General features: G+C 35.5%; 1 protein-coding gene across 2 annotated transcripts; it reads right to left on the bottom strand.

Moving 5' to 3' along the window:
- Nucleotides 1–6756: 6756 nt before the first annotated feature.
- On the bottom strand, nt 6757–26949 carry LOC120624789 (SH3 domain-binding protein 5-like). 2 transcript variants are annotated; one of them, XM_039891527.1, is made up of 9 exons: nt 26749–26949; nt 25910–26101; nt 13759–13944; nt 12855–12976; nt 9883–10064; nt 8984–9159; nt 8019–8238; nt 7543–7690; nt 6757–6947 (listed from the first exon to the last, which is right to left on the bottom strand). In XM_039891527.1, the coding sequence occupies exons 1-9, from the start codon at nt 26797–26799 to the stop codon at nt 6818–6820; spliced, it is 1407 nt and encodes a 468-aa protein (XP_039747461.1). In that variant the 5' UTR covers nt 26800–26949; the 3' UTR covers nt 6757–6817. The 2 variants fall into 2 exon arrangements, with proteins under 2 accessions (XP_039747461.1, XP_039747470.1); XM_039891536.1 differs by having other exon boundaries at nt 8984–9135.
- Between the last annotated feature and the right edge of the window lie 1042 nt (nt 26950–27991).

Below are 27991 nucleotides of genomic sequence, written 5' to 3'. Positions count from 1 at the left end.
ATTGTAATTTTAAAACTGCGTTTCCTCTTACGCTCTAAACAAGCACATCTAACCGATCGGAAAATGTACTAAATTGTAAATTTGTGAAAACTTTACTGGCTTATTGGAATTATCTAAACTAAGGTACTAACTATGTAAAATGTATAGCTGTTTTATAGAAAAAATTAAAATTAAATGTATGTTTCCCAGCGCGTAGCGTAGGCGTTCTGGTACGGCAGTTGAGAGCCTTCGTTCGGGTACAAATGTTTTCCATACTTAAAGTGCTAAAGGGCATTTCCAGTGTCTGTTGTTAAGATTTCTATGGGACGCACCAATCTTCGTGATCGTTCAAAAGTAGAAGAGTACATCAACGGTGACAAAAAGTAGTGGACTGTCGAAATTTAATTTAACTGCCAAGTTGCTGTTTGTATGCGCAAAGCGTGCGCAGTTGCAAATTCAGAGCGGTCAAAAAGTTTGGCGCGTTCTAAATTTTAACGCTACAAAGTTCACACATTTATCACAAGCTCGACAACTCTGTGTTATGGCTAACGTTTGTACAGATAATATCACAATGCTCAAAATAAATAACGTTTTAAAGCTATTTTTTGCGTATTCCTTATAATAATTAAGAAATATTCATACGCATTTCTAATTGTTATTGTATTTCATATTTAAAGATAAAACAAAAATAAATACTTCAACGGTTTACGAGAACTCATTGGCAAGAAGAGGGTTATCTTCATGAGAGTAAATAAATGTATAAAGTTAACGAGATTGCTTTGATCGTTTTATAAACACAGACGTGTGTGATGTTCATAAGAGAATATTTTTTTCTCTTTAATTCAGTCAAATACGAGTATCTACACATGAACAACTGTTAACAGAATTAAATAAACTATATTTCGTAACTGATAAATCGAGTATTTAAACTTAAAACGTATTTTATTATTACTCTTAAAATAACTTTAAAAAATAGAACTTAAGCTAGGGTTACATTAGACTGCGATTCGCTACAGTGTGATTTTCGTCTCCCAGCGAGTTAATTTTTTATTAGTTTCCGTTTTTAATTATATTTCAAATACTCATGAAATCGTCGGGATCGACTGAGCGAGCAAATAAAAAAATATATATAGTGTGGCTTGCTGTGTGACACTTATTTTTATTGCTCTTTTTACATGAATGTTGTGCTTTCAGCTTTGATACATCTATCTCTTTTTTTAGACTGTCTCTATTTATATTTCTTTTCACAAACATATCTGAAAAAAATCTATTTACTATCATATATCCCCCTTATAATTAATGGCCATATAACTTATCTGACCCGGTGGGTAAAACCTCCAGCAAAGCTGTTACCAGGCAAGATAAGTTTGTGGCTATGGAATATGGCGGTGGAAAAATATAGGAACACATTTATTTCAATGCGTGTGTGAAATGACTACAGTTATAAGGTGGTAGCGTCCAAGCGGTAATATTACACAAATGTTTCGCGTATGGTGCAGATATATTTATATTAGTTACAACTGCAGTAGTAGTTTTGAAACAAACACAGTTCGCCGATTATATGTCCCAAGTTGAATCGTAGTCTAATGTAACCCTGGCTTTACTTTAATACTGTTTAATTCAACAAATTATAAAATAAAACCTATGATATAAAATTGTTGATAATCCGCACTTTTAATGTCTATTAAAATATATTGGATATGTTTTGCTTAGACTACGGTCTTGCATGTTACATGAAGCTTCAAACTATGTACATAATTGATAGGTGCTTTAAGATTTGATAATTTATTTTAAAAATCGGACTTTAAAAAAAACTGTGATTTTTACTCTAAAACTTTTAGAACAATAATAAATTGTCAATTTAAATAAGAACACTTTTAAGTCACTGCTGAAAATGATTAAGGTCTTTGGTGAAAATAAAAATCATGTGTCTTTTTTTTAATATAACTCAGTAAGCAATTACAAATAAATGGTTTTACAAAGCTGTCTTATATACCTTTTTATTCCTTTATCCCACTGTAATTTTGGGCCATTTATTTTTAAACGGTGTGTTGGAATGAAGCCGAATGCATGCATGAATTTCAATTCTGAGTATCTAAAAAGTCTCTTCGTTTCAAGAAAAGTTAACCTTAATATAAATAAAATGACCGAAAAAATCAAAGGAACCTTTAATCTAGTGTAATTTTGTCATGGATTGATTTCGATTAATTTAATTTAAAAAAAATGACGCATTCATACTTTTTTCTTCGATACTTTTAAAAATTACCTATTATTAAACTATTTATCACTAATATCAGCTTGATTATCTAAACTTACGTCACGTTTGCATCACATCACGTTTGTGCGAGCACAATCTAAAGCGTATTTAAGCGAAATCCTTACCAACTAACGTTCTACTTATTAGTGCACTAGTTAACAATTATCTTAATAATGAGCAGGGCTTGAAAACAGTTTAACATTTTTCAACGAAATCTAATAACCTGTTAATAAGCGGTTTGTTGGTGTGCGAGCCTTGACTGGGTTCATTGACTGCTCGAATTCAATCTCGCATTATACAGAGCGGCGGTGAGACTGAGACACGTTCTTTATTTGTGTCATTAACCGCACACGTGCTTGATCCTGGTTAAAGAGCGGTTTCAAATCAACCCGTTCAAATTCAAACGAAACCGGTTAAAACTTAATATATATCAGTTTTTTGGGAACCGTTTTCAAACCCTGTTAACGAGTAGAATATGCATATCCAATGAGAATAAGATGGCTTATTGTCAAGAAATCAGTTTGGTTTCTAAGACTTGAATTGTATATATAAGCTTATTAAAACGGACACAGACCCCTTCTATCATAAGAGAGAGTTTTAGACGTATATGCCTTCTCCTAAACTTCTAACCTTACCTATCGTACCTTGAGTATAAGATTTGAGAGCTTGCTATCGTGGAGAAACACAAAAATCGAAGTAAAAAGCATCTAAAGTCACTTGTGTTAGAGTCACAAATGCTGTACTAATGTTTTAACTGTTCACATAGCGACATAGCAAAGATTGGTTCCTAAACTGTTTGTTGTGCTATCCGAGTTAGTTGGCCCTAACCTGTATGTTACTTTATGGCCAAAAGCACTATCTCGAAGACGTACGAAAGAATTTAAACCTTAAGATAAGTTGTATTTTACTTTGACGAATGTGTTGCGTTGCTCAAAAATTAAAATATATGTGTCAATCTGCTTTCATTAATTTCATCAAGTAGCACGAGTAAATATTAAAACAAGTTTAGTGTTTCAATTATTTTTTAATACAACAAATAATTTCCATAACTTTAAATATCTTCTTAAGTTTGGAAGTTTGGCGCCCTTATTGGCGCAACGCTGAGCGCTGTGAATTTAATTAGGAATGCCCTTGGGAATTTATAATTTCTGAATCTCTGAAAACACGTGCCGCTAAGCGATTTAGAGTACAAACCGATTAGGGGTACGACACCCGTACTCCCTAACAGGTAACCCCCTTTCCATCTTAGACTGCATCATCACTAGACCTGGTACGACTACCAGGTTAACTTGTAGTGGAATAAAAAAAAAGTTGATCTCTCTTATTCTCATTTTGATACGCACTATACCTCTTAAAAGTGTAATCACGCTAAGACTTAGTACTGGCGCGACCAAAATTATTTTACTTAATATTGGGGTAAAATCTAGGGGTTACTTAACCCTTAAAAGTTGATTACGATGTTCATTATTTGGTTCATAATATTTCGAGAGAAAAACTATTCGAGACATTAAAAACCACTAAGTTGGCATAATCCATGGATATTCGACGGTTATCACGCCCTACTAGTTCGTACTTGTGCGAAATACGGCTTCGACTTAACAGTAAATGCAATCGTTAGTTTTGATAAATAAATGGATTACTATTTCAAATAATATTTTTTTCTGGAACTCTCAAAACATTTGAACCATTTGCTCATTCCATTTTGGCCGTGCCATTCCACTTAACTATTTGCGACTATGTATGCACGTATAATTAGTTAACCGTTTTTATTTCATTACCAAATATATTAAACCCTTTAATTTACTACCCAATGTGCTAAAATTCAGTGTTTGTAGATATATACGTAGTTTTCCTAACAAGTGAGAAAGTTTAAAGGTGTTAAGATTTAAAGTGAAACTTATTTATATCGTAGGGTACACGTTTTCATTGAAACATTAATAGATATTAATATTTTAATGGGGAAGATCAATGTGTCAATTGACTGAACTGTACAAAATAAAATTAAGCTAAAATAACATCTGAAATCGGGAACAAGTACCTAAAACTTTACAAATACATACGATAAACTTGGACTTTGATATTGCGGAAACTGAGATAGCTTGTATCTGTGGATTAGATACATTCAATATTAAAATAATTTCAATATTTTAAAATTCACATTCCGTAAAATAAAACCAGCAAGTCGAGACACAAATTGGTAACAAACTATGATGTAATACAATGAGCGTTCGCGAGGGAAAAGGATAGTCAGTATCTCTGCCTTATTCCTTGTACGTTGTGCCCTTATTTTAGTACGATGAATATAGTTTTAGGCACATAATCTGTCAGTGGAAAGGATAAATTACAATTCAAAATCATTATACATGGCGACAATTATTATGCGCAGGCGCAACTAAAACGCAACACGACCGCGATACAGTCGTGAACGCCTCTGCGAACTCATGCAATGGTAAACATGTTGCTGATCCATACGGTCACATAAATCACAAGGCATGTTTTACGAACATGCATTTACTACGTGCGAGAGGTAATTTAGTGTAAAGGCGTTTATTCTAACATACTCTATAATTGATATTATAATATTTGAAATATATTTTTAGTCAACGAATATAATTTATTTTGGAAGACAACCAATCTTCTTAAACACAGTACCTATCAGAAATGTATCTTAAATTTGCTAAACGCATTGCCAACTTTTAGACAGGTGTTTTGTACAGGATTTTGTATGCATGTGCAAAAAAGACAAAAATTTGATTTGCCAATATCAAAGGATGGTTTTGTTATGATTTTTGCGAGGTCCTATAGAATACGTAATTAATGTGAAATAAATACTTATAGTGTAAAAATTAAGCCTAAAATAATACTGTTAGATAAATATGAGATTAATTAAAAAAATATGTATCACCTTTATTTGACTGTTAAATTAAATCAAACTTTTGATACAAAGGGATGTTTAGTGCAAGATATGATGCAAAGAGGGATTATAACATCATATCTTCGTTAAATTATTTACATAATTCGAATTATGAATTAATTTTCCTCACTCAAAATTTTTTTTTCTTCTATAGGCCAACTTAAATATGTAGAAAATTATGAGTTTAGTCTTTTTAAAATTATGATAAACTAATCATTCCCTGGGTTGTCTGGAAGAAATTACTAGTAAGTGATAAGGCCGCCTTGTACTTTTGTTATTTTTTTATTTCGTATATAGTTTTATTTAGTCTGCTTTATAAATGAGTATTTATATACAACAATCTGTACCTATAAACGTACACTCCATATTGCATCCTCCGTTTAAAGATTGTCCTTCGACTGTAGTAGTCTTCTAATAGGCCTACATATACTAAATTAGCACTAAGCAATCTAAAACACGCACGCGCTAACAATTTTATTATCATTTTATTGCCGGTGTTGTCTAAGCTAATGTAAAAGCTAATGTGTACCTTATAATTATTGACATAAGCGCTCAATTCCTTTTATTTATACGTATTTTTCTAATATCAACACTTAAGTATAGTTTTGTTTGACCTTTTCTTTATCTAAAAAAGTAGAAGTGGAAAAGGATAAACAGATATTATTTCAATATTTTTATAAAATAAAGTATATGTGATTTCCGTGCGTAAATTTAAAATTAATGTAAAGTAGTATTTTTATTCTAGCTGAACTAAAAGGCTGTGATTTACTGAAATAACTATGGCAAGATTTATCCATGGCAGAACCTGGTTAGCCATTATAATTTACTTCTAAATATACTAATTATATATAACAATTATTATTGCATTTGAGACCCTAAGGCTATGTCATTTTTATGCAAAAAAAAATCGTATCCGGCTCGAAGGACCAAAATACTACGTTGTTTAAGAAATGGTTACAATAAATATTCTAGCTACGAAAGGGTTAAAAATGGCAGTAGTTAATGTTCTTTCATGTTTATCTCACAAATACCACGCAAATTGAAAAAAAAAAACAATTTTCTTCTGCATTAGCGTGAAACTTATATTAAGGTGATACGACTTTACGCAATCTAGGTGGAACGTTACTTGTTAACGGCGCTAAGAGAACTAACCCGTGGAATTTTATGAAATCCTAGTACGTTAACAAGTCCAGCATACGTAAATATGCTATTGTGATTTGAATAAAGCGTGAAATGAACAATTACTCACTCAAAAGGAAAATGAAGGTAATTTATTATTTTAATGTTGCTTTATCCTATTATGTGTAAATCGCAACACAATATTCTTTTTTGGTGTTATTTTTTATAATTCTACCATATTGTAGAGTTTAAAACGCAATTAGAACACATTTCAGGTTAATATTCAGTGCCTGTTGCGATTAGTTTATTCGTGCTGGGAAATCCATTTGTCTCTAATCCATGCAGGAGTAGCGATGTAAGCTTTATTCCGCCGCTAAAACCATAGAGTTTAAGACATCCATTGCTAGATCCTTGCACATCGAACTTCTTATCTTATTACCCATCCAATAAGGTTTACAATCCGGAACTTCATTCGGGTTTATAGAAATTGAAGGTGACCTTCAAACGACTTCGTATTAAATTGTACCTTAATTGGAAGTGGTTAAGGTTCAATATCGAGCTTCGGGCGACTGCGGTGAGCGCGGAATTCTGGCGACCCCGGCGAGACGTTCGCACACAGCCTCTAGTTGCGCGTCCAACATTAGTGAAGCTATCTGGTCGTCAGTCAGCATTTCCATACTGCAATGAGGATATAAAGATTTATTTATTTGTATTTATTTATTACTTACTGAGAATCAGCGTTACAGTATTAAAGGTGACCAATTGACCACAAGGACGCAACGTACGTTTTAAATGTTTAGGTGTTATTTTTGTAATTGTTTTGTTTGGTGGGAGGCTTTGGCCGTGGGTAGTTACCACCCAACCGACAAAGACGTGCTGCTAAGCGATCAAATGTGTACGCGATGTCGCGTAGAAACCGATTAGGGGTACGACTACCATTCGACCTAACAGGTTAGCCCGCTAACTTCTTAGGCTGCATCGCCACTTATGACCAGGTGACATAACATGTAGTTGAGTTAAATAAAAACATATACGTTGTATGCCTTGGAATTCCTTAAATATTTTTTTCGTTGTTTTTTAGTATTTGTTGTTTAGCAGCTACAGAAATATATCTATGTGAAATTACAACCGTGACAGACACACAGACAGACAACGGAGTCTTAGTAATAGGGTCCTATTTTACCCTTAGGGTACGGAACACTAAAAACATACATCGACCACAAAGGCACGATAGTAATAGCAGGTTTGGGCTCCAGACTTTACTAAAGCTGACCTGGTCAAACTGTCGGTGTCGGAGTACCGTTCGTCAGAAGTGGATGAAGCTCCATCGGGCGCCGGCGACCGGCGGGAGCGGGGCGAAGACCGACGCGGGGTGCGCGGAGCGGAGCCCGAGCCGCGGCGCTCGCCGAACAGCGATAGACCTGCCACATACATCACCATCATCATCCGAAGCCTATTAACGTCCCATTGCTTGCTTTGAGAGACGGTATAATAAAACCCACCACATACAGTCGCAAACGCTGTACTTCTAATGTTTGTTAAACAAACGTTCTGTCAAAAGCCTGAGCTAAAGAATTGTAGGCAAATTTGAGCTTTAACAAAATGCAAATAAGATCCAGTTTCTTCCAAAGTTTAAGTATTTCTATACTCGAAAACGGCTCCTCGATTTCGGGCGGGCAATTCTTATACTAAAGCTACAGTCAATGTGATACACTTTGGAGACACAATAGAAGGCATTACATAACTCACCTTGAAACATCTCCTTGACCTTTTCTCCCGTATCATGAAACAGGGCATCTAGACTCTGCCGTCTACCTTTCTCCAACTCGGCGCGTATGGCTGCACTCCTGTCTGCAGTCCTGATGATGCGCCTTGGGGAAGCCGCTGACACTTTGGTTTCCATGGGACTGGGAGGTGATGATTTTTCTGGTGTCGACCGTGGTCGAAGAGAGCATTTTTCGAAACTGATCTGTTCATAAAAGAATGATTATTTCACTCAATTCATATAGACATTTCTGAAATTAGACCGCCCCTATTAACATGGAAAGTATTGGTTCTGTATTTTACATTTCGGATTTCGGACAGCAAATTTTAGTCGATAAATTAAAAGTTTGGCTCGAAAATACTGATAAAAGAATATTTAATCTAATATTAGAAAATATGAGATAGTTACTATTGCGAAAAATACCGAGTTAGGCGGGAAAAAAACCTTTTGTTACCTGTGCACGACTTCACAGAAAAACTGATCAGTTTTATGTTAAAACATATAGATGGTTTGAATTCTGAATGGATTTTATCTAAGCATTTTTGGAACACCAAAACAAACCTCTTTACACTACTCTACTACTCACTACACTCAATCAATATAAAGTTTAAATTCATCCCCTTCTTTCAAACACCAGTATATTTAAACACAAAAGTCCCAAAAATAAGACTACACTTACAAAAAAAGGCCTGCTCATATAATAACGCATATCGATCAAGTCGTATGAAAAAATCAATCAATGTAACCGTCAACAAATATAATATAAAAAAAAAAATATACTTCGACAGTACACACATCGCCATCTAGCCCCAAAGTCAGCGTAGCTTGTGTTATGGTTATTAGGATGACTGATTTATGTTTTCTATAAATAATATACTTATAATATACAGATAAACACTCAGACACTGGAAAACATTCAACACATCAAACAAAAATATCAAAATCTTACTTCCTCCGGGCTGGAATAGTCCAGGTCGATCTCAGTCCAAGTGTCCGGATCACTCCTGTCCGCCCGTCGTAGCCACTCGCGCACATTTTCATCGTTGTTATGCGCGCAGAGCTCCTCAAGAGTTTCGCTGGCGTTGGACTCGCTTGTAGTGTCTGTAATTGTTGAACGGTCTAAGTCTGAAATCAATAACTCTTAAACTTTATCGCTTCAAGAATAATTCTGATAATTAATCATAGCAATCCAAGAACAAAGGGTCCAACTAGTCTTTTTTCAGCGGTGATAGCCTAGTTGTTACAACTAACTTTTCGGGGTGACCGACCTCTAGCTTCTCGGAGTTATGTGCGTTTTCATTTTAAGGAACATATCACTTGCACTTTCGGTGAAGGAAACATTGTGAGGAAAATGCTTGCTTGAGATCCTTCAAATGTATAGTCAAAGGACGATCGTGGGGGCACGCACCTCTAACTTTAAATAGTTTATGGGTGATTTCAGCAAGTAAACTTGATTTAACGGTGAAGGAAAAGAGTTTCCCTTAACATTCTCAAAGATGTAGTCAAAGGTCGATCCAGGGCACACACCTCTAGCACTAAATAGGTTATGGGCAATACTCAGCAATAAATATCACTTGTCGAACATCTAGGCCACGAGAGACATGATACCAACAGCTCCAACTCATAAAGATGGGCAAAGTAGAAGGCAAGTGACGTTTTGGAAGGAGAAAGAAATCCTGATTGCACAGCATCTGTGAATATACCAACATTGCTGACGTAGAAAAATTGTTTCACTTGGCACCAGACCGCGAGAAGCACGCTGAGCTGATGGCCGACCTCCAGTACTGGACAGGCATAAAAAGAAGAAGAACGTATGCGTATGAAGCCCCTGATTAGAAAATGACTTACCATTTCTAGTGGACTGTCTTCTCGATCTATGCCGATGTATTTCATCGGATATCCTCTCTAAATTCCTCAAAGCCGAAGAGTATTTCTGTTTCGCGTCCGCCACTTGTACCTCCAGGGTTTGGATTCGAGCTTTCTGGGCTTCTAATGCTGAGTTTATTCGAGCTTTCTCCTCGAAGTACGGCCTACAAGAAAATAATGATTACCCGACTGGAAGGACCAAAATACCTCAAAAATTCCTTTATGATTATAAGATTTTCTATACAATAAAATCAATTAATAAATTAACAGAGTATCTTATATTCTTTATCAAGAATATAAATATAAGGAAACACGTCACGAAAGTCGAAAACGTGGTCGATTACTTGCTAAAAGCGTGACTCGAAGTTTTGTATTAGTTTGTTTTAGTTCTAGTATTCCCGTTTTGTTGGAAAACAAGTAAGTTTATACTCTGTCCCTCTGGCGAACTCAATAAGTAAAAGGTCACCCGCAACGAAGCCCGCAACATTCACTTCGCGTTGTCAATGTGCGTTGAAGGGTCTAACCTATTGTTGCTGAAAACACATTTCAAGTTATCGCTGCTGTGCTATTAAGAGCCACATCCGACTTCGATCGCTCCTACAAGTTTGCGCAGTGACGGCCCATTTTGTTCAACTTTCATGACGGATCATTTATTTTAAATATGCTGATATTATCATGAGGTAGCAAGCATGCAAGATTTTAGTTATATTATATAAAAGATGCAAAATTATAATAGTAAAATTACTAATAAAAGAAAATCATGTACCGAAAGTGATGCGGCGAGCGGCGGCGTGCCTGTGAAACAGATAAGTGCAAACTAAACAAGCGAAGAACAGCGTAAAATATAGTAAATGTTAGTTCGATTTCAAGCTCTAAGTCTACACTATTAAGAAATTGTGAGGGAAAAAAACTAGAGGATCCTCTAAAACAACAAGAATCAGATGAAGTTTAAAAAAGAATAGTTCTAATAGTGCTTATATCTCACGAAGACTGTTTTACTTTCTTACGAGTGCAGAGGTAGTATTTAAAAGATCAGCTAATGTTTTTATATCAGTTAATTGCTTATATGTGTTGTTTTCAAATCTACTGCGTCATACATATAAAATGGCAGATTAACGGTGAAACGGTTCCGTCCGTGGAAGGAGGAGGTCCCTTAGCTAAACGGTCTCCGTGAGATGGATCTACTACAATCCATTTTTTCTAACTTGCCTTATACTGTAAATAATTTTTTCGTAACTCTTTAGTAGAAATATGTTTGGTTACTACCAAAACATACTTTAAAAAATACCAATAAAACCAAAAAAATCAAAAGATATATTCTGCTTAGAAACATGTTTTTATTGTTTTTTTAACTTTAAAAATAAACTTTACACTAAAAAGAGAGAAAAGATTGTTTATATTATAAGATAGGTAAGTAAAAATAAACTACACTACATTCAATTTATTAATATGTACAAGTTAGTCTACTCATATGTACAAGTTGTATGTTCAAGTTTGCATACTGCGTGCAACCAATCATAGGACGCGCTTGTTAGAGCGAGAGCCTTGATTGGTCGCTCATAAGATGCAAACTTGAAAGCCGTTACGGAAGCAGGTTGATTGATAGCCACGGTGTGGCTTTCGCTTTAAAATAAAAAAAACTAATTTTGTTTGGTTCACATATTGACTTGAATGTTTTTTTAATAATAATAATTGACGGAGCAAGTAGATGGCCCACCGGAAGGTAAGTAAGTGGTGAAACCATTGCCTATAAACAGAGCAAAAAACCATGCTGCTTGGCAGCAGAAATAATCATTGCCGTAGTGCTGACCCAGACGAGCTGTCAGAATTAGCTCTACTACTACTTGAATAAGTAGTTTTTTTTACTTTATGTTTGCTTTGAAGTAGGAGAATCTTTATTAATTTACGATCCAATTTATTTGGTTAGAAATTAAGTGTGGCTTATTTATAAAAGTAAATTTTAAACAACAAATACGGTAGATAACATTTACTAAAAGAGACAAAACAAGCTAAAGAATTAATCTGCAAGTGAATATTTTTACTTTGGTGATACAACGAAAGACTACATAGAAAACGGTTTAACGCGACCGATTCATACCCTTATGTTAAATAAATCACCGGGAATTTGTTTTAGCGATAATATTTAAAAAACTAAACATTCGGTATGAATCGGTCAATGCAATCCACATGGGATTCTAAGTTATAGTATATAAGTAGATCACACAATCCTACTTGCTTGAAGTTCTCTAGAAGACAGTTTCACAAGCAGTAAGAGATGTGAGAAAAAAAGAGTATCCCGCTAAGTTTGTTGTGGGCTTCTTAGACCAGGTAGACTCTTTCAAATAAATAAATAAATATACTATGACAATACATACAATATTGTTTGTGTTATGGGAACTAAGATAACTATTGAATTATTTATGAATAATATACAAAAATACTTATAATATACAGATAAACACTGAAAAAAATTAATGTTCATCACACAATGCGCCAGTAGGCAGTCAAAATGTTGATAACAACGAAAATCTTAGTTTAAAACCTTTAACGGGGGTAAAGTTCTCTTATTCTATGTTCTCATGCTTTAGCAGGTGGACACGTTAATTATATCCCCTGTCAGCAGGGCTAGCACGGGCGGGAGATAAAAATTATATCCCCTGACGGGATATAATTAACGTGTCCACCTGCTAAATCATTGTAACATGGAATAGGAGAAGTTTACCCTCGTTAATAATACACATATATTATTTGGATATTATTTCCACTTGTGCGTTGAGTTGATAAAGCTGTAGGAGAACATCCTTTCCCCGGGGAGATAATTGTCTCCTGCCCATGCTAGCCGTGCAGGGGATATAATGGGGGGATAAATTTTTGTTTACTGTCTTTACTTTACTACTCCTGCTGATAAGAAGTACGTTCACAAGTTTGAAGCTTCCTTGGCTACGTTGGCTCACCTGGACTTGGCGATGTGTCGCTTGAGGCCGTTCTGTAGCTGTTGCACGAGTGCGGTCGCCGCGCGGTGCGCCGCAGCCTTTGTGCGTTGCGTCACCGTCGCCGCCGCGCGGTCTGACTCCGCCTTCACGAATATATTCGAAATGTAGTGAAAGATACTCCTGCGGCGGCTCCGGCGATATTGGTTTGATGATGATGATACATCACCAAACCATTATCTGTCCAATACAGCGACGACGAGAGAAGGGTCTCCTTTCAAAATGAAAAAGGGATGTAGTCGAACCAGTCTTGGAATTACCAGATGAAAAAAGTCCCGAGAAATGGCCTGTTTTCTCTTACATCTACTAAACAATGTAAAAATATTATCAAGTTCGAACGTAGAAACATTGTTTTCTGTCATGGGGGCTCAGTAGTCGATTGAAAGTGTCCAACTTAAGTATTTTATAAATCAATAGAAGAAAATTGTATTTCATCGAAAACTCAAGTCCCAAGATTTCATAAAATTTAAAAATCTCATGAAGTTTGATGAATTGACGAGATTTCGTGATCATGAGAAGACCCAAAAGTCCTGAAATCTCAGAACGAATTCTGAGATATGGCAACCCTAACCAAGCTGGCCATGTGCTGATCGGTAGTCTTCAGAACATTATAGAGAACTTTCAGGCACGCACCATTGTTTCTATGCATTGGGTTACATCTGTGCTGTTGTGTGTAATTTCCTTTTTTTTAATTCCACTACAAAAATCCATTTACGGAATGGTAAATGTTAATGCAGGCTTAGATGGTAAGAGACGATGCAGGATAATAACGGGCTTACATGTTATAGGCAGTTATATTAAACCATAAATCGTTTAGCAACAAATCTTGATTGGTTCTGTATTTTTGTTAGTTATGCACTTTTCTTACCTGGTTGACCCGATGTGTGGCGTGGTTGAGCATCTCTTGCCAGGCAGGGTCCAGTGTGAGTCCCCCCGAGCCCTCAGCAAGTCTTGCAAGGCCCTGCTCCGCCAGATAGACCATCTCCCTGGCAGCCGCATGAGCACTATTTGCTTTGTCGTACGTGATGTTAGCTGCTTGGAGTTCTTGTGAGGTCTTAAATAAAACAAAATGCATGGTGAGTTTCAAGAACACTGGAACAATCTTTAATCTTCAACAAAATACACATTTTCACAGCAATGTAATGGCTGACTTTTTTGTCAATGCAGATTTTTTTTTATTATTACTATAAGAAACTGTGTAAATTAGTTATAATAAATAACTTAATTATTCCCTAAATTATAATAATATTGTATTTACTTGAATTTCAATACAGGATATTGTTTCAAGTACGTGTTCTATTTTTAAATATTATAGATATATTTTAATGGCTCTGTAAAAGTCATATTTAAGTGATAAACTTAATAATATGATTTATAAATATTATTTACACAATAACAATATACTTTAATGATTTGTAATGAAATAGTAAGATTATTGACAGCTGTCAATAATCTTACTCATTCAACGACATAAAAAGGCGGAGCTCGAATGTAAGGGGGCATTAGTGTTTCAAATTTGGAAGTGAAATAAACGTTTATTGCAAGCGTCGTTATTATCTTGTTCTGCCGTTATTTTCTAATATCAGAAGAAGGGATTGTCTGGACACAGCTCATAACAAATACAGGTAATGTTTTATTGTTATTTGTATGATATAATTTTTATTATTATTATTATTATTTTTTTTTTTTTGTTGACAAAAATTAATGATATAGTTTTTGTAAAATGAATTATTTCCGACATGTTAAAAAGTTACAATAATAATGTGGAGTTATTTGATTTATGCTGTCATTTGAAATCTAATAAGACTATCTACCAATAAAACTATTTTTAAAATGTAATCAATAAAACCTGCTTAGTCTACCGTTGGAAAATTAACAGCTTAGATTTAATAATCACATTACGTTTAAGTTCTATTTATGTCCACAAAATTGTCTTTCTTTCAGACATGAATATCGAAGCACATGGTGCATCTAAGTCGCGCTCGCGCAGCCCAATTTTGGGATTAAGAAATGGCCATACATCCCGGTCTGATCGCAGAGGACAAAGCCTCATCCTTCAACAGCACCAGTTGCCCACTGCACAGGGTGAACTAGGTTTTGATGTAAGGCAAAGCCGGCGACGCAGCCAGCGACGCAGCCGGACACGCACCCGGGCACCCAGCCGACGACGCAGCCGGGCACCCAGCCGGCGATGCAGTGGGGCACCCAGCCGTGCACCCAGCCGTGCACCCAGCCGTGCACCCAGCCGTGCACCCAGCCGGCGATGCAGCCGGTCACGCAGTCGACAACGCAGCCGGTCACACAGCCATGCAACTCGCCGTACACGCTGCCAACCAGCCAGCCGGCAGTGCAGCAACACGTGTAATGACAGCCACCATTCGTCAGAGCATCGGGACCAACACAACTTAACACGTAAGCCAAACTCAAACGATAACGTAAATTTAAAAGAGGTGATGAATTTTTTGAATGATTTTATTAAATCAGGTCAAACTCAAAAATTACATTATGATAAAAATATAATCCCCGAATTTGACCCACTTATAAAAAGCCAAAAAATTGAAATATGGATATCCAAAGTTAATGAGTGTGCTAAAATATATAACTGGAATGATCAACAAACTGCCCATTTTGCACTTCCGCGTTTAGTAGGTCATGCTAAAAAATGGTATGAAGGGTTACAATCAATAAATCGTACTTGGATAGAATGGCAAGAATACCTTAAACGTGCTTTTCCTTCCGAAACTAATTATGGTGCCCTTCTGTCAGAGATGTTAGACAGGCGTTTTAAGCCAGGAGATTCTTTAGATGAATATTATTATGATAAGATGGTGCTATTAAATGCATGCAACATTTCGGACAAAAAGGCAGTAGACTGTATAATTTACGGACTAGACGATAGGACTCTTAAGGCTAGTGCATCCTCTGCTAGATTTAATCATCCTGAGGACCTACTAGGTTTCTTAAAAGATATGTGTAGGGAACATACCAATAAAATTTATATTAATACTCAAAGTTCTTCACAAACTATCTATAAACCAATTACCTGCAGTAATTGCAAAAGAAGTGGGCACAGTTTTAGGCAGTGCAGATTACCAGTAGTCTGCAATAATTGCAAGGGAAACCACCTTAATCGTAACTGTACTGAACCAGTAATTAAATGTGAAAACTGCCACCGAAGAGGGCACAAAACTGAAGATTGCTATTTTAAACTTAACGCCAAGCCCCTTTCAATAAAACCGTTGAACGATAGTCGATCTATGGCTATCACATCTGAAAATCATCCTAATAGTAAATTTTATAAAGATGCTTTTATAAACAATAATAGCGAAAAACTTATATGTTTCATAGATTTTGGAAGCGATTGTAGTCTTATCCGAGAAAATATGCTACTGAAATATGGGTTGACGTTAGAAAAAGATGAAGTCCCTTTAATTAGAGGAGTAGGAGAGTTGGTTATCAAACCTATAGGTAAAACAAAGTTCGATTTAAGAATAGAATCAGTAGAAGCTTATATTACTGCATACGTTGTATCTTCTGAACAGTTGCATGTTCCTATACTAATTGGGCAAAATTTTACAGAACTCCCACATGTCTTAGTCATAAAAACTAACCATGCTCTAACACTCATAAGCAGCGAAATACCATCAGAGTTGCCGAAAATAGAGCATGAGTTAAGTACCTCCGTTAAATTACTAATTTGTGACAATATTCTTGTTGATAAAACTGAGCTTATTCATTGCTACACTAAAGATGTTACTGAAGCTATTTTATTCGTCCCAGGTAGTTATCGCTTTTATGTGGGCACGGAATATTGGATTCAGGAAGGTATATATAGAGTGATTAATGGCAAAGTTTCAATTATAGTGATAACACCGTCATTAAATCTTGAATTTAAAAAAGATACACTATTAACTCGTGGCAAACTACTTGATACAATAGAGCCAAATAATACCCAGTGTTGTTTACGTATTGAGACACAGTTTGAACCGATAGATAAGAAGGATATTGACATTAGCGCTGATCTGTCCCTTGTTGAATCTGAACAAGTCTATTGCTTGATACAAAAATTTAGAAGTGCATTTGCCCAAAATCTTTCAGAATTAGGATGCACAGACCTGACAGAAATGGACATAAAACTAACAGATCATACCCCAGTTGTTTATAGACCTTATAGATTAAGTTATAAGGAAAAAGAAACTGTACAAACCATGGTTGATGAACTTATTCAACATGACATTGTTGAGGAATCAACATCGCCATATGCAAGTCCTATTATACTAGTCTCTAAGAAAACTGGAGGCCAACGTTTATGCGTTGACTACAGAGCTCTTAATAGAAAAACGGTCAAAGATCATTTCCCTCTTCCACTCATAGAAGACCAAATCGATCAATTAAGTGGTAGCCAATATTTCACAAGTTTGGATCTAGCAAGCGGTTATTACCAAATACCTTTGAAATTAGATTGCAGATATTTGACGGCTTTTATCACACCTAACGGTTTGTACCAGTTCAAACGCATGCCTTTTGGTCTCGCCAATGCTCCATCAGAGTTTCAGAGAACTATTTCAAAAGCATTATCTTTAAATAGATCATCATTGGTTGGCTCTGGAAATGAAAGAACAAAGCCAGCGTTAGCTTATATGGATGATTTAATTGTAGTATCTAAAGATTTTAAAGAGGGAATTAATAAGTTGGAGGCTACTCTAGAATTACTTACCAACGCCAAATTAACATTAAATATTAAAAAATGCCATTTTTTTCAATCGAGTATTGACTATCTAGGCTATGAGATCAGCTCTGAAGGCATAAGACCTGGTAAGGCTAAAACAGAAGCTGTACGTAATTTTCCTTGCCCAACTAGTGTTCATGAAATAAGACAGTTTATAGGTTTAGCCAGCTATTTCCGAAAATTTATAAAAGATTTTGCCTTGATAGCCCAGCCTCTGACTGATTTGACAAAGAAGAATCATCCATGGAAATGGGACGATAGTGAGAATAAAGCGTTTGAGATACTTAAAGCCCAATTAATTGATCGACCTATTTTGTCGTTGTACAATCCTAGATACATAACCGAATTACATTGTGATGCTAGTAAATTAGGACTTGCAGGAATACTCCTCCAAAAAGAGAAAGACGCTGATCCTCTAAAACCAATAGCTTATTATAGTCGAAAAACAACGCCAGACGAGCAGAAATTTCATGCTTATGATCTTGAAACTTTAGCAGTAATTGAGTCCCTAAAGAGGTTTCGCATTTATTTATTAGGACTTTCATTTACAATATTAACAGATTGTAACGCACTGAGGGCTACTTTCACAAAAAGGGACCTTTTACCACGAGTTGCGCGTTGGTGGCTACAATTACAAGAATACGATTGTAATATAATTTATAGACCAAATAATAAAATGGTTCACGTAGATGCTCTTAGTCGGAATCCTGTCCAGTCCAGTTGTAATGAAAAATCAAATACACCCCGTATTTTGGCTCTAACTCAAGAAGATTGGTTGTACAGTCTACAATTAACTGACCCTAAACTATGTCATATCCGTGAAGTTTTGTTAGATAGTAAATATAATGATTTAACAGATATTAAAGAAAATTTTCTTCTAAAAAATAATAAATTGTTTCGTAAAGTAAAAAATGAGTTAAGATGGGTTGTACCTAGGGATGCTAGATGGCAAATTTGTCAAAAGAATCACGATGAGATTGGTCATTTTTCTGTAGAGAAAACCCTCTCTAAAATAAAAACGGACTTTTGGTTCCCCAAAATGAAAAAAATTGTAACTAAGTATGTAAAGGCGTGTATACATTGCGCGTACGGAAAGGAAGTATCTGGGAAAAAGGAAGGTTATTTACATCCTATCCCTAAAATAGATATCCCATTTCACACTGTTCATGTTGACCACCTAGGGCCTTTTGTGAAAAGTAAAAAGGGAAATCTGTATTTACTAGTCATAGTTGACGGATTTACAAAATTTTGTATGCTTAAGCCCCTACGTAACTTGAAATCAAATCAAACTATAGCTGCACTTACTGATGTTTTTTCTGCATTTGGATTTCCTGCAAGATTAATTTCTGATAGAGGTTCAACTTTTACATCCAAAGAGTTTGAACTATTTTGCAACTCATCTTATATTAGGCACATATTGAATGCCGTGGCTTCACCCAGATCCAATGGACAGGTAGAACGTTACAATCGAACAGTATTAGACGCGTTAGGCTCTTATGCAGATAAACTGGGTGAAACTAAGTGGGATCAAACATTAGGTAAAATCCAATGGGGATTGAATAATACACTTAATAAAGGCATAGGTAAAACACCGTCTGAAGCTTTATTTGGTAGACTTTTAACACATAGTAGTGAAAATATGTTCAGTGAGATGTTTACAGACACACGAAACTCTACTCAGGATATAGATAAAATTAGATCCGAAATCAGTAGTCATATAAAAAAAGATCAAGAACAACAAAAGAAACGGTTTGATGTAGGAAGAAAAGAACCAAAAATTTACTCTGTAGGTGACTTGGTTAAAATTAAAAAGCAAATAAATTGTAATGAAGGAAAAAGTAGAAAGTTACTACCCGTTTATTCCGGACCGTATAAAATAACAAAAGTGTTAAATAACGATAGATACGAAATATCCAGTATACCAGGTTTAAATTTAGGCAAGAAAGAATATAGCAATATATGGGCAGTAGATCAGATACAACCATGGATTAACACACTCATTGACTGCGACAATGATAGTACAGATAGTGAAGAAACTTAATCAAATTAATTAAAACTATTGCAAGTTTAAAGGAAATCCTAGGTATGAATAAAAAAAAAATATATGATTGTTTTAATTAATGAGCCTGAAGAAATTCCGGGCAGACTTGATATAAATATGTGAACGCCTGAAGAAGTTCCGGGCAGATTTAGAAGAATGTATAAGCCTGAAGATACGTACCGGGCACTGTAAAACAGTGTTAATTATTTTTTTGAATAAATAGATGATTAAGATATAGATGAATGATGATGATGATGATAATATGAATTTTGTGATTAAATTTAGTAGGATATATATTATGTTAGGGTAGAGTAGTTTGAGGACAAACTTTTTTTTTTGTCAGAATGGCCGAATATAAGAAACTGTGTAAATTAGTTATAATAAATAACTTAATTATTCCCTAAATTATAATAATATTGTATTTACTTGAATTTCAATACAGGATATTGTTTCAAGTACGTGTTCTATTTTTAAATATTATAGATATATTTTAATGGCTCTGTAAAAGTCATATTTAAGTGATAAACTTAATAATATGATTTATAAATATTATTTACACAATAACAATATACTTTAATGATTTGTAATGAAATAGTAAGATTATTGACAGCTGTCAATAATCTTACTCATTCAACGACATAAAAAGGCGGAGCTCGAATGTAAGGGGGCATTAGTGTTTCAAATTTGGAAGTGAAATAAACGTTTATTGCAAGCGTCGTTATTATCTTGTTCTGCCGTTATTTTCTAATATTACTAATATATGATAATATTATTTCTTTAAAATATAAATATAACCTAAAATATACTATTTAAAACTAAATAAAATCTAAAACGTCCTTGAAACCACCGCAGCGAGGCACAGTTCCTAAGATGCTGGCAGCATTGCCCCTTTGGATGGCCAAACTAATTCGTTTGTGCCTCGCTGCGGTGGTTTCGAGGACGTTTTAGATTTTATTTAGTTTTAAATAGTTTATTTTAGGTTATATTTATATTTTAAAGAAACAATATTACTATATTTAAACTAATTATAAAATTAATTTATATTACTTAAATGTAAATTGTTTTATATATGTGTCATATATAAGTATCTACATCATTTGTTTACCTTTTCTTAACAAAAGTAAAACCAAGTGGGTAGTTTAATTAACAAATGTATAAAACTGTCAAGTTTTGCTACCTAGCTCAATAAACGTGTTACTATGCAATATCGTATTATTTATACATAATAGTGGCGACGAGGCGAAAATTTAATTAAAATGGACCACAAATCAGTGAAATTTAATGAATTTAATCAAAAAACGGATGTATGGGACAATTACATCGACCGGTTAAAGTTTTGTTTTGAGGCTAATGGCATCATGTTAGACGGCGCCAAACGAGCGAATTTCTTTACTGTGTGTGGAGCGGAAGTCTTTGAGACTCTTTTGGCCTTGATTACACCAAGGAAAGCTAGTGATGTGACATTTGTTGAAATTGAAACAATTTTAACAAAACATTATAGCCCAAAGCCAAATGAAATCTCCATGTCATATAAATTCTACACACGGAACCAGAATACTAATGAAAATGCATCAGAATATATTGCACAGTTGAGGAAAATTAGCTCAAAATGTAATTTTATGGAATTAGAACGGATGCTACGTGACCGGCTTGTGTGTGGTATGAAAGATCGTCGTCTACAGTATGAACTCTTGAAAAAAGATAACCTGCATTATCAAGATGTTATTGATGCCATGTTAGCAGCAGAGACTGCAGGAAAAGACTACCATATGATTCATTCATCTATGGGTACAGAAAATAGCAGCACAAGTACAAACTGTGCAGCAGCAACAACAACTCAAAGCTCCTCAGTGGAAGAGATGGACATAAATGCAGTACAAACTAGATCAAATACACGACTATGTTTTCGGTGTGGTGATCGTCATGGTGGTGAATGTAGATTTATAAATGCCACCTGTCGGTTCTGTAAGAAGCGAGGCCATATTGAGAAGATTTGCTTGGTAAAGAAGAAATCTTTAAAGAGAAATATTAATTTCACAAATGATGAACACACAGATACACACTTGAATGGTATTTACAGCATTAACTGTGAAACCAAAGTATTACCATTTGTTGTTGAAGTATCATTGGAGAATATACCTGTTGTGATGCAGGTAGACACAGGTGCAAGTTTTTCATTAGTAAATGAATGCACTTGGAAGAATATAGAACATCAGAACCAACATATAACTCTTCAACCAGTGAACCTTACTCTACGTACATGGACAGATACGCCTGTAATCTTACTTGGCCAAGCTAAACTACAAGCTCAATACAGAGACATCAAATGTTCACTAAATGTTATTATAGCAAAGGGTCGGGGCCCCAATCTTCTGGGAAGGGATTGGCTGGGCCCATTGAATATCGCATTGAATATCAATGTTATAGCTAACAATGATCTTGTGAACATTGAGAAGACAATTTTAAAATACAGCAACATCTTCAGGGATGGACTGGGCACATTTAGGGGAGATCCAGTGACCATACATCTCAAACCTGGTGCTACACCTAAGTTTTTCAAGGCTCGTCCAGTACCATATGCTATCAAGGCTAGAGTTGAAGAGGAAATTGATCGCTTGGTGGCTGAAGGTGTACTGAGGCCTTTATCTTATTCAGAATGGGCAACACCTGTTGTGCCAATAATAAAGAAGTCTGGAGACATTCGGTTATGTGGAGATTACCGTAGTACTGTCAACCAAGCAACTGAGTCGGACACCTACCCCATGCCAACAGCAAATGAGGTATTTGCTACAGTTGCAGGTGCGAAGTTCTTTACAACCTTAGACCTTGATAGAGCATACACACAAGTGAAAGTTCAAGACAGCACTGCTAAAATGTTAACATTAAACACATGCAAGGGTCTCTACTCCGTACATCGGTTACCTTTTGGAGTCAAAGCCTGCCCTGGAATATTCCAGAGACTCATGACAGCATTGCTAGCAGGAGTTCAAGGAGTGGCAGTCTTAATTGATGATATAATTGTAAGTGGTCCTACAATGCTGGAAATGCAACAACGACTTGAAACTGTTCTAGACAGGATACAAAAGGCTGGATTTCGTCTTAACAAGAGCAAATGTAAATTTGCTCAAGAAAAAGTAGAATTTTTAGGTTTTGTGATTAATGGAGAAGGTATCCACCCAGCTCCAAGTAAAATAGAAGCTGTAGTGAAGACGCCAGAACCACAGAATGTCCAGGAGTTACAGGCTTTCTTAGGACTGTATAATTTTTATGAAAGGTTTATACCCCACAAGGCAACTATACTTGAGCCATTACATAGACTACTAGATAAGTCTCAAACATGGCAATGGACTCAACGGGAACGAGATGCATTCAATAAAGCTAAACAGTTGCTTACATTTGAAACCACATTAGTTCATTATGATTTATACAAACCACTAATTCTTACGTGTGATAGTTCACAATATGGCGTTGGGGCAGTGCTATCGCATGTGATGGAAAACGGACAAGAAAGACCGATCGCAATGAGTTCTAGGACATTAAATTCCCACGAACGACGGTATTCACAGTTGGACAAAGAAGCGACTGCCATTATGTTTGGCATTAAAAAGTTTCACAATTATTTAGCGGGGAGGAATTTTACTGTGATAACCGACCACAAGCCCCTACTTGGAATATTCGATCCAAAAAGGCCAATGCCATGTATTTTATCACCTCGTTTGACAAGAATCGCAATAGCATTAACTGCGCACGATTATAGCATTGCTTATCGACCAGGAACTGAAATCGGCAATGCAGACAGTTTAAGTCGATGGCCGCTACCTGTACCAGATCAAGAGGAACAACCTCTCTATGAAATACTACTGATGGCGGAAAATCTTAGTGATTTCCCTTTTACCGCGCTTGAGATATGCTCTGAAACGAAGAAAGATCAAACTCTCTCCCGAGTTGTTCACTTTCTACAAAGCGGATGGCCAAACAAAGTTAACGATCGTGATTTACGAGTATATTGGTTACATAGATCAGAGCTCTCTCTACAAAATGGTTGTGTATTATTAGGTTGTCGTGTCGTCATACCACGACCTCTTCGACAAACCATCTTACGCATGCTGCATACTACGCATAATGGAATTGTGCACACAAAAGCATTGGCCCGAAGTTATGTGTGGTGGCCACAATTGAGCGATGATATAAATGAATTAGTAAATAATTGCACTCGGTGTCTAGAAAATAGGCATATGCCTCCAAGATCATCACACGAGTGGATCGTTCCTTCAAGACCATGGTCCAGAATACATATTGACTTTGCAGGACCATTTATGAATAAAACTTTTCTTATAGTAGTTGATGCTTTTTCTAAATGGCCTGAAGTGTTAATGACAAATAGTACTAACTCGGCATCAGTGATTCGTCATTTAAGGAACTTATTTGCTACTCATGGTATTTGTGAAACCCTGGTATCAGATAACGGAACTTCTTTTGTGTCCGCAGAAATGAAATTGTTTTTAGAATCTAACAAAATTAGACATGTGACATCCGCACCTTATCACCCGGCCACTAATGGCTTGGCAGAACGGATGGTACAGACAGTGAAGGAAAAGCTTCGGAAGATGGATGGATCATGGGAAATAAAAATTCCAAATATGTTACTAGGTCTTAGGGTGACTCCGTGTTCTAAAACAAATAAAAGCCCTTCGGAACTTTTGATGAATAGACGCCTACGCACGGTCTTAGATTCTTTGCACCCTGATAGCCTGCAGTATAAAAAGGTTGAAGGTCAAATAATAAATAATGCACAACAGAAAAACAGAGAAACTAATGTGGGACAAAAAATAATGTACAGAAATTACACAAACGGGCCAAAATGGTTACCTGGTCAAGTTTTCGAAAAAGATGGCCCATCTAATTACAGAGTACAAACTGAAGATGGTGCAGTTTTACGGCGTCATATAGATCAAATAATTAAAGTACAAAATAGAGAGAAAACAAGTGACATACTTGGAGGAAACAACAATGAGAGGAGTAATGCAGAGACTGAGGAAGATAAGATTGATCAAAATGAACAGAATAATGATTTAGGAAGCGGATCAGAGCAAGAGTCAGAAAATGATCCTATTATTGAAATACCAAGTGCAGAAAAATGGGAAGAGATGTTAGGAATACCTAAATCAGCTGAAATTGAAACGTCAGGGGGGAAGATCAGAACTAAACGAAATGTTCATTCTAAAGTTCCATATTCTAGACCCAGTTGTTTTAATGAAAATAATGATTAAATTGATTACTTTATTTGTTTAATTTTATGTTATATTTTTAATAGTGTACTGTGGATTTCTTGATTTAAATTGTTAAACTTTAGTTAATTTACATGACATACTTGGGGGAAAGGTATGTCATATATAAGTATCTACATCATTTGTTTACCTTTTCTTAACAAAAGTAAAACCAAGTGGGTAGTTTAATTAACAAATGTATAAAACTGTCAAGTTTTGCTACCTAGCTCAATAAACGTGTTACTATGCAATATCGTATTATTTATACATAATAATATGATAATAATCATTTAAATCCAACCAACCTGCATTAGAGCAGTGTGTTGGGTCTATATTGTATGTCAATGAAACATCAACAGGCTTATAATGATTTTATTTTTTAAATTAATTAAAGGGACACCAACAGCTTGTTCACATACATAGTAAAGGAAAAATTACAAATATTTTGTTTCTAATCAGTGTGACTAGCCACTTAAAGGTGTGCCACAGCTTTTACTACAAAATGACAGATATTAACACTACAAACTATAGTAAAAATACAAAAAGTTAAACAATTGTAATATTACAATAAGAAAAACTAAAAAATAACAAAAGAAAACTAAAAATGACAATGCAAAAGTGCAGTGCCTTTGACAAAATTTATCAATATTGTTATTTGCACGAGCAAGATCATTATAGACACAACTTAGTCGATTTAGAGCGGTGTTCCTACACAAATTCTATCTTCGCTGTTCACATAAAAAGTTTTGCAAGTAGCAAATCTAGGTGTTTTCATAGCAGACAATGAAAGGGTATGCAAAAGTTCAGGAGCTTCCAAATTACCATTTACGAGCTTCTGTAGAATAGTCATATCAGTAATGCACCGTCGGTCAACGAGGGAAAGCATTTGGAAGTGTTTCAGCTTAGCCTGGTATTCCGAACGATAACAGCTATAAGTGAAAGTATTGGAGCAAGACAGAAAACAAAGATTACTTATGCTTACAATGTTAGCTCGAAATCTGGCTTCATAATAGGGCCGTGCTTTATGCACACTTGTGCCAAGTTTCTTAGTGAGCTGCTGTATTCGCAAATGCCCCTCAGCCAAGAGTCGACGGAACGCGAGCCTGGCTTCATCCAATTCTACTTCAAGACGGTTGATCTCATCTGTTGCTGTGTTCAGGCGCTCTAGCTCGATCTATGGGCATAAGATATCACTTAGCTAACTAGCTGTGCAAGACAAATCTGCATATTTTTAAAAAGGCATAAAAGCACTCTTTCATATTGTTTATACAAAAAATTGCATGAAATTTTATGTGAAAAATAATACTAATTTATTAAAAAAAATATTTTTAACATTGTTATTCAGTTCATCCTGAGTTTATGTATGAGTGATGAAACAAGAGTTACAACTGGTATACCATGGGTTTTGATAGGTCTCATTTCATTGAGAGAAATGAAACTCAGGTGCCACTTTTAAGCCCAAGGGCTTTAATAGATCTTTTTTCATCAAGAGTTCCATCAGTTATCATATAACATTCATAAAATTGTATTTAGAATGCATTTGTTTTAAACTCAGCAAAACAACCTTTTCCACCAGGCACTGCTATTGCTGAATACTATTTTTCTTAGCTAATTTAAAGGTTAACAAAACTTTTTTCTCTTTCTGAAACACAGTGGTTAAGATGTTCTTATCGCAACCAAATAAGTGTTAATTTTATGAAAATAATAAGTTTTACATAATATCAAACATTTCCAAGTTAGAGCATAATATAAGTCATAAAAGGAAGTAATTATAGAAAAAACTAATTGTTCGCGTTACGCTTTTATATCGATTAACTTTACCTGGACCCTGGGATCTAGCTTTTCGGTACATTCTGCTACGCCTTCGCTCATGGTCCACTCAAATAAAACTCATTTTTAACCAAACTTACATTCAGAATAAAGCTTTAATATATTTTAATGCTTTTGTTTAGCTGGACACCGTATTGCCATAGCTTAAACTTAAAAAAGGCAAATTTTAGAGGCGTAAAAAATAAAACACAAAGCTTTCAATTCAATTCAATTCTTGTTTATGGCTTTTGTCTGCGCCAACTGGGCACAAGGTATTTCGCCAATGTCTTGTAGATGAAGAAGGCACGAAGGAGATTGATCGGTGAAACTAATGAAAAGTTAATTTTGAATTTGTACCAAGAAATAGTTGTTATTAGCTAGTTAGCTCTTTAACCTAAGGACACAGACAACACATGCATATATATCTTACACGGATATTTTTTGTACATTATACTTTAATTTTATTACTTACTATATATTTACATAAAAATCTACAATAAGGACTGAAAACAAACATTAAAAAACATTTAACACTCAAAGGACGGGGGACTTTGGGAGGAAGAATGGTGGGATTATGAAGGTTAACTCATGTTTCTTGGGACGTAAACTTTTACAGTTCCACTGTAGCAGGGTTATTGGGCCCATTTTGGAGTAGTTTAAAAAGTTGGCTTAAGTTTTTGGCAACGTTGGGCGGTAAGGGAATTTCACTACATGGAGCGACAATACTAAGTAGAAATTCGGAGATAAACTCAAGCATTTTACCTTGGGAGGGAGGGTTCTCAACATTGTTGTTGAGAGCGCATCCATTAGGAAGGGATGAGGAGTAATCACCGACAATAGTCTGAACAGCTTTTTTATCGTAGCCCTTTGCTAGAGGAGCTCGGGGACGAGGAGAGCGGAAAACTGTTTGCCGGTAGGAGGTTTTGGAGGAAGTTACATTAGTAGGAGTAAACATTTCTTTTGTTATCTCAGCATAGGACCTGCGGACAGGAGGAAACTGAGATGATGCTTCAATGTAAGATTTATTATTCTGAGACATGACCATTTTAATAGATTGCTGCCTGGAGAATTCTGGGCAGTCTTTATCAGTAGCAAAATGACTACCAGAGCAGTGTAAACATGTAGATAATTCCTTGATGACCAAACATGAGTCACCTGTATGGGGCTGAGCACATCTGTAGCATCTGGGCTTAGATCTGCAGATTGTTTTAATGTGGCCAAAACGGCAGCAGTTCTGGCACTGTATTGTTGGAAG

Source organism: Pararge aegeria, chromosome 1 (genome assembly GCF_905163445.1).
Source record: "Pararge aegeria chromosome 1, ilParAegt1.1, whole genome shotgun sequence".
NCBI classification, from domain to species: domain Eukaryota; kingdom Metazoa; phylum Arthropoda; class Insecta; order Lepidoptera; family Nymphalidae; genus Pararge; species Pararge aegeria.
This window is presented reverse-complemented; position numbering and strand designations above follow the sequence as displayed.

What these genes read in the sequence shown, in the direction of transcription:
- LOC120624789 (XM_039891527.1), bottom strand. Translation starts at nt 26,799, where the DNA reads ATGAGCGAAGGCGTAGCAGAATGTACCGAAAAGCTAGATCCCAGGGTC. An exon ending in CCAGATTTCGAGCTAACATT is followed by an intron (nt 13,945 to 25,909) that starts GTAAGCATAAGT and finishes GTTTTATTTAAG; the next exon opens with ACCTCACAAGAACTCCAAGC. An exon ending in ACTATTCCAGCCCGGAGGAA is followed by an intron (nt 8,239 to 8,983) that starts GTAAGATTTTGA and finishes TTTTATGAACAG; the next exon opens with ATCAGTTTCGAAAAATGCTC.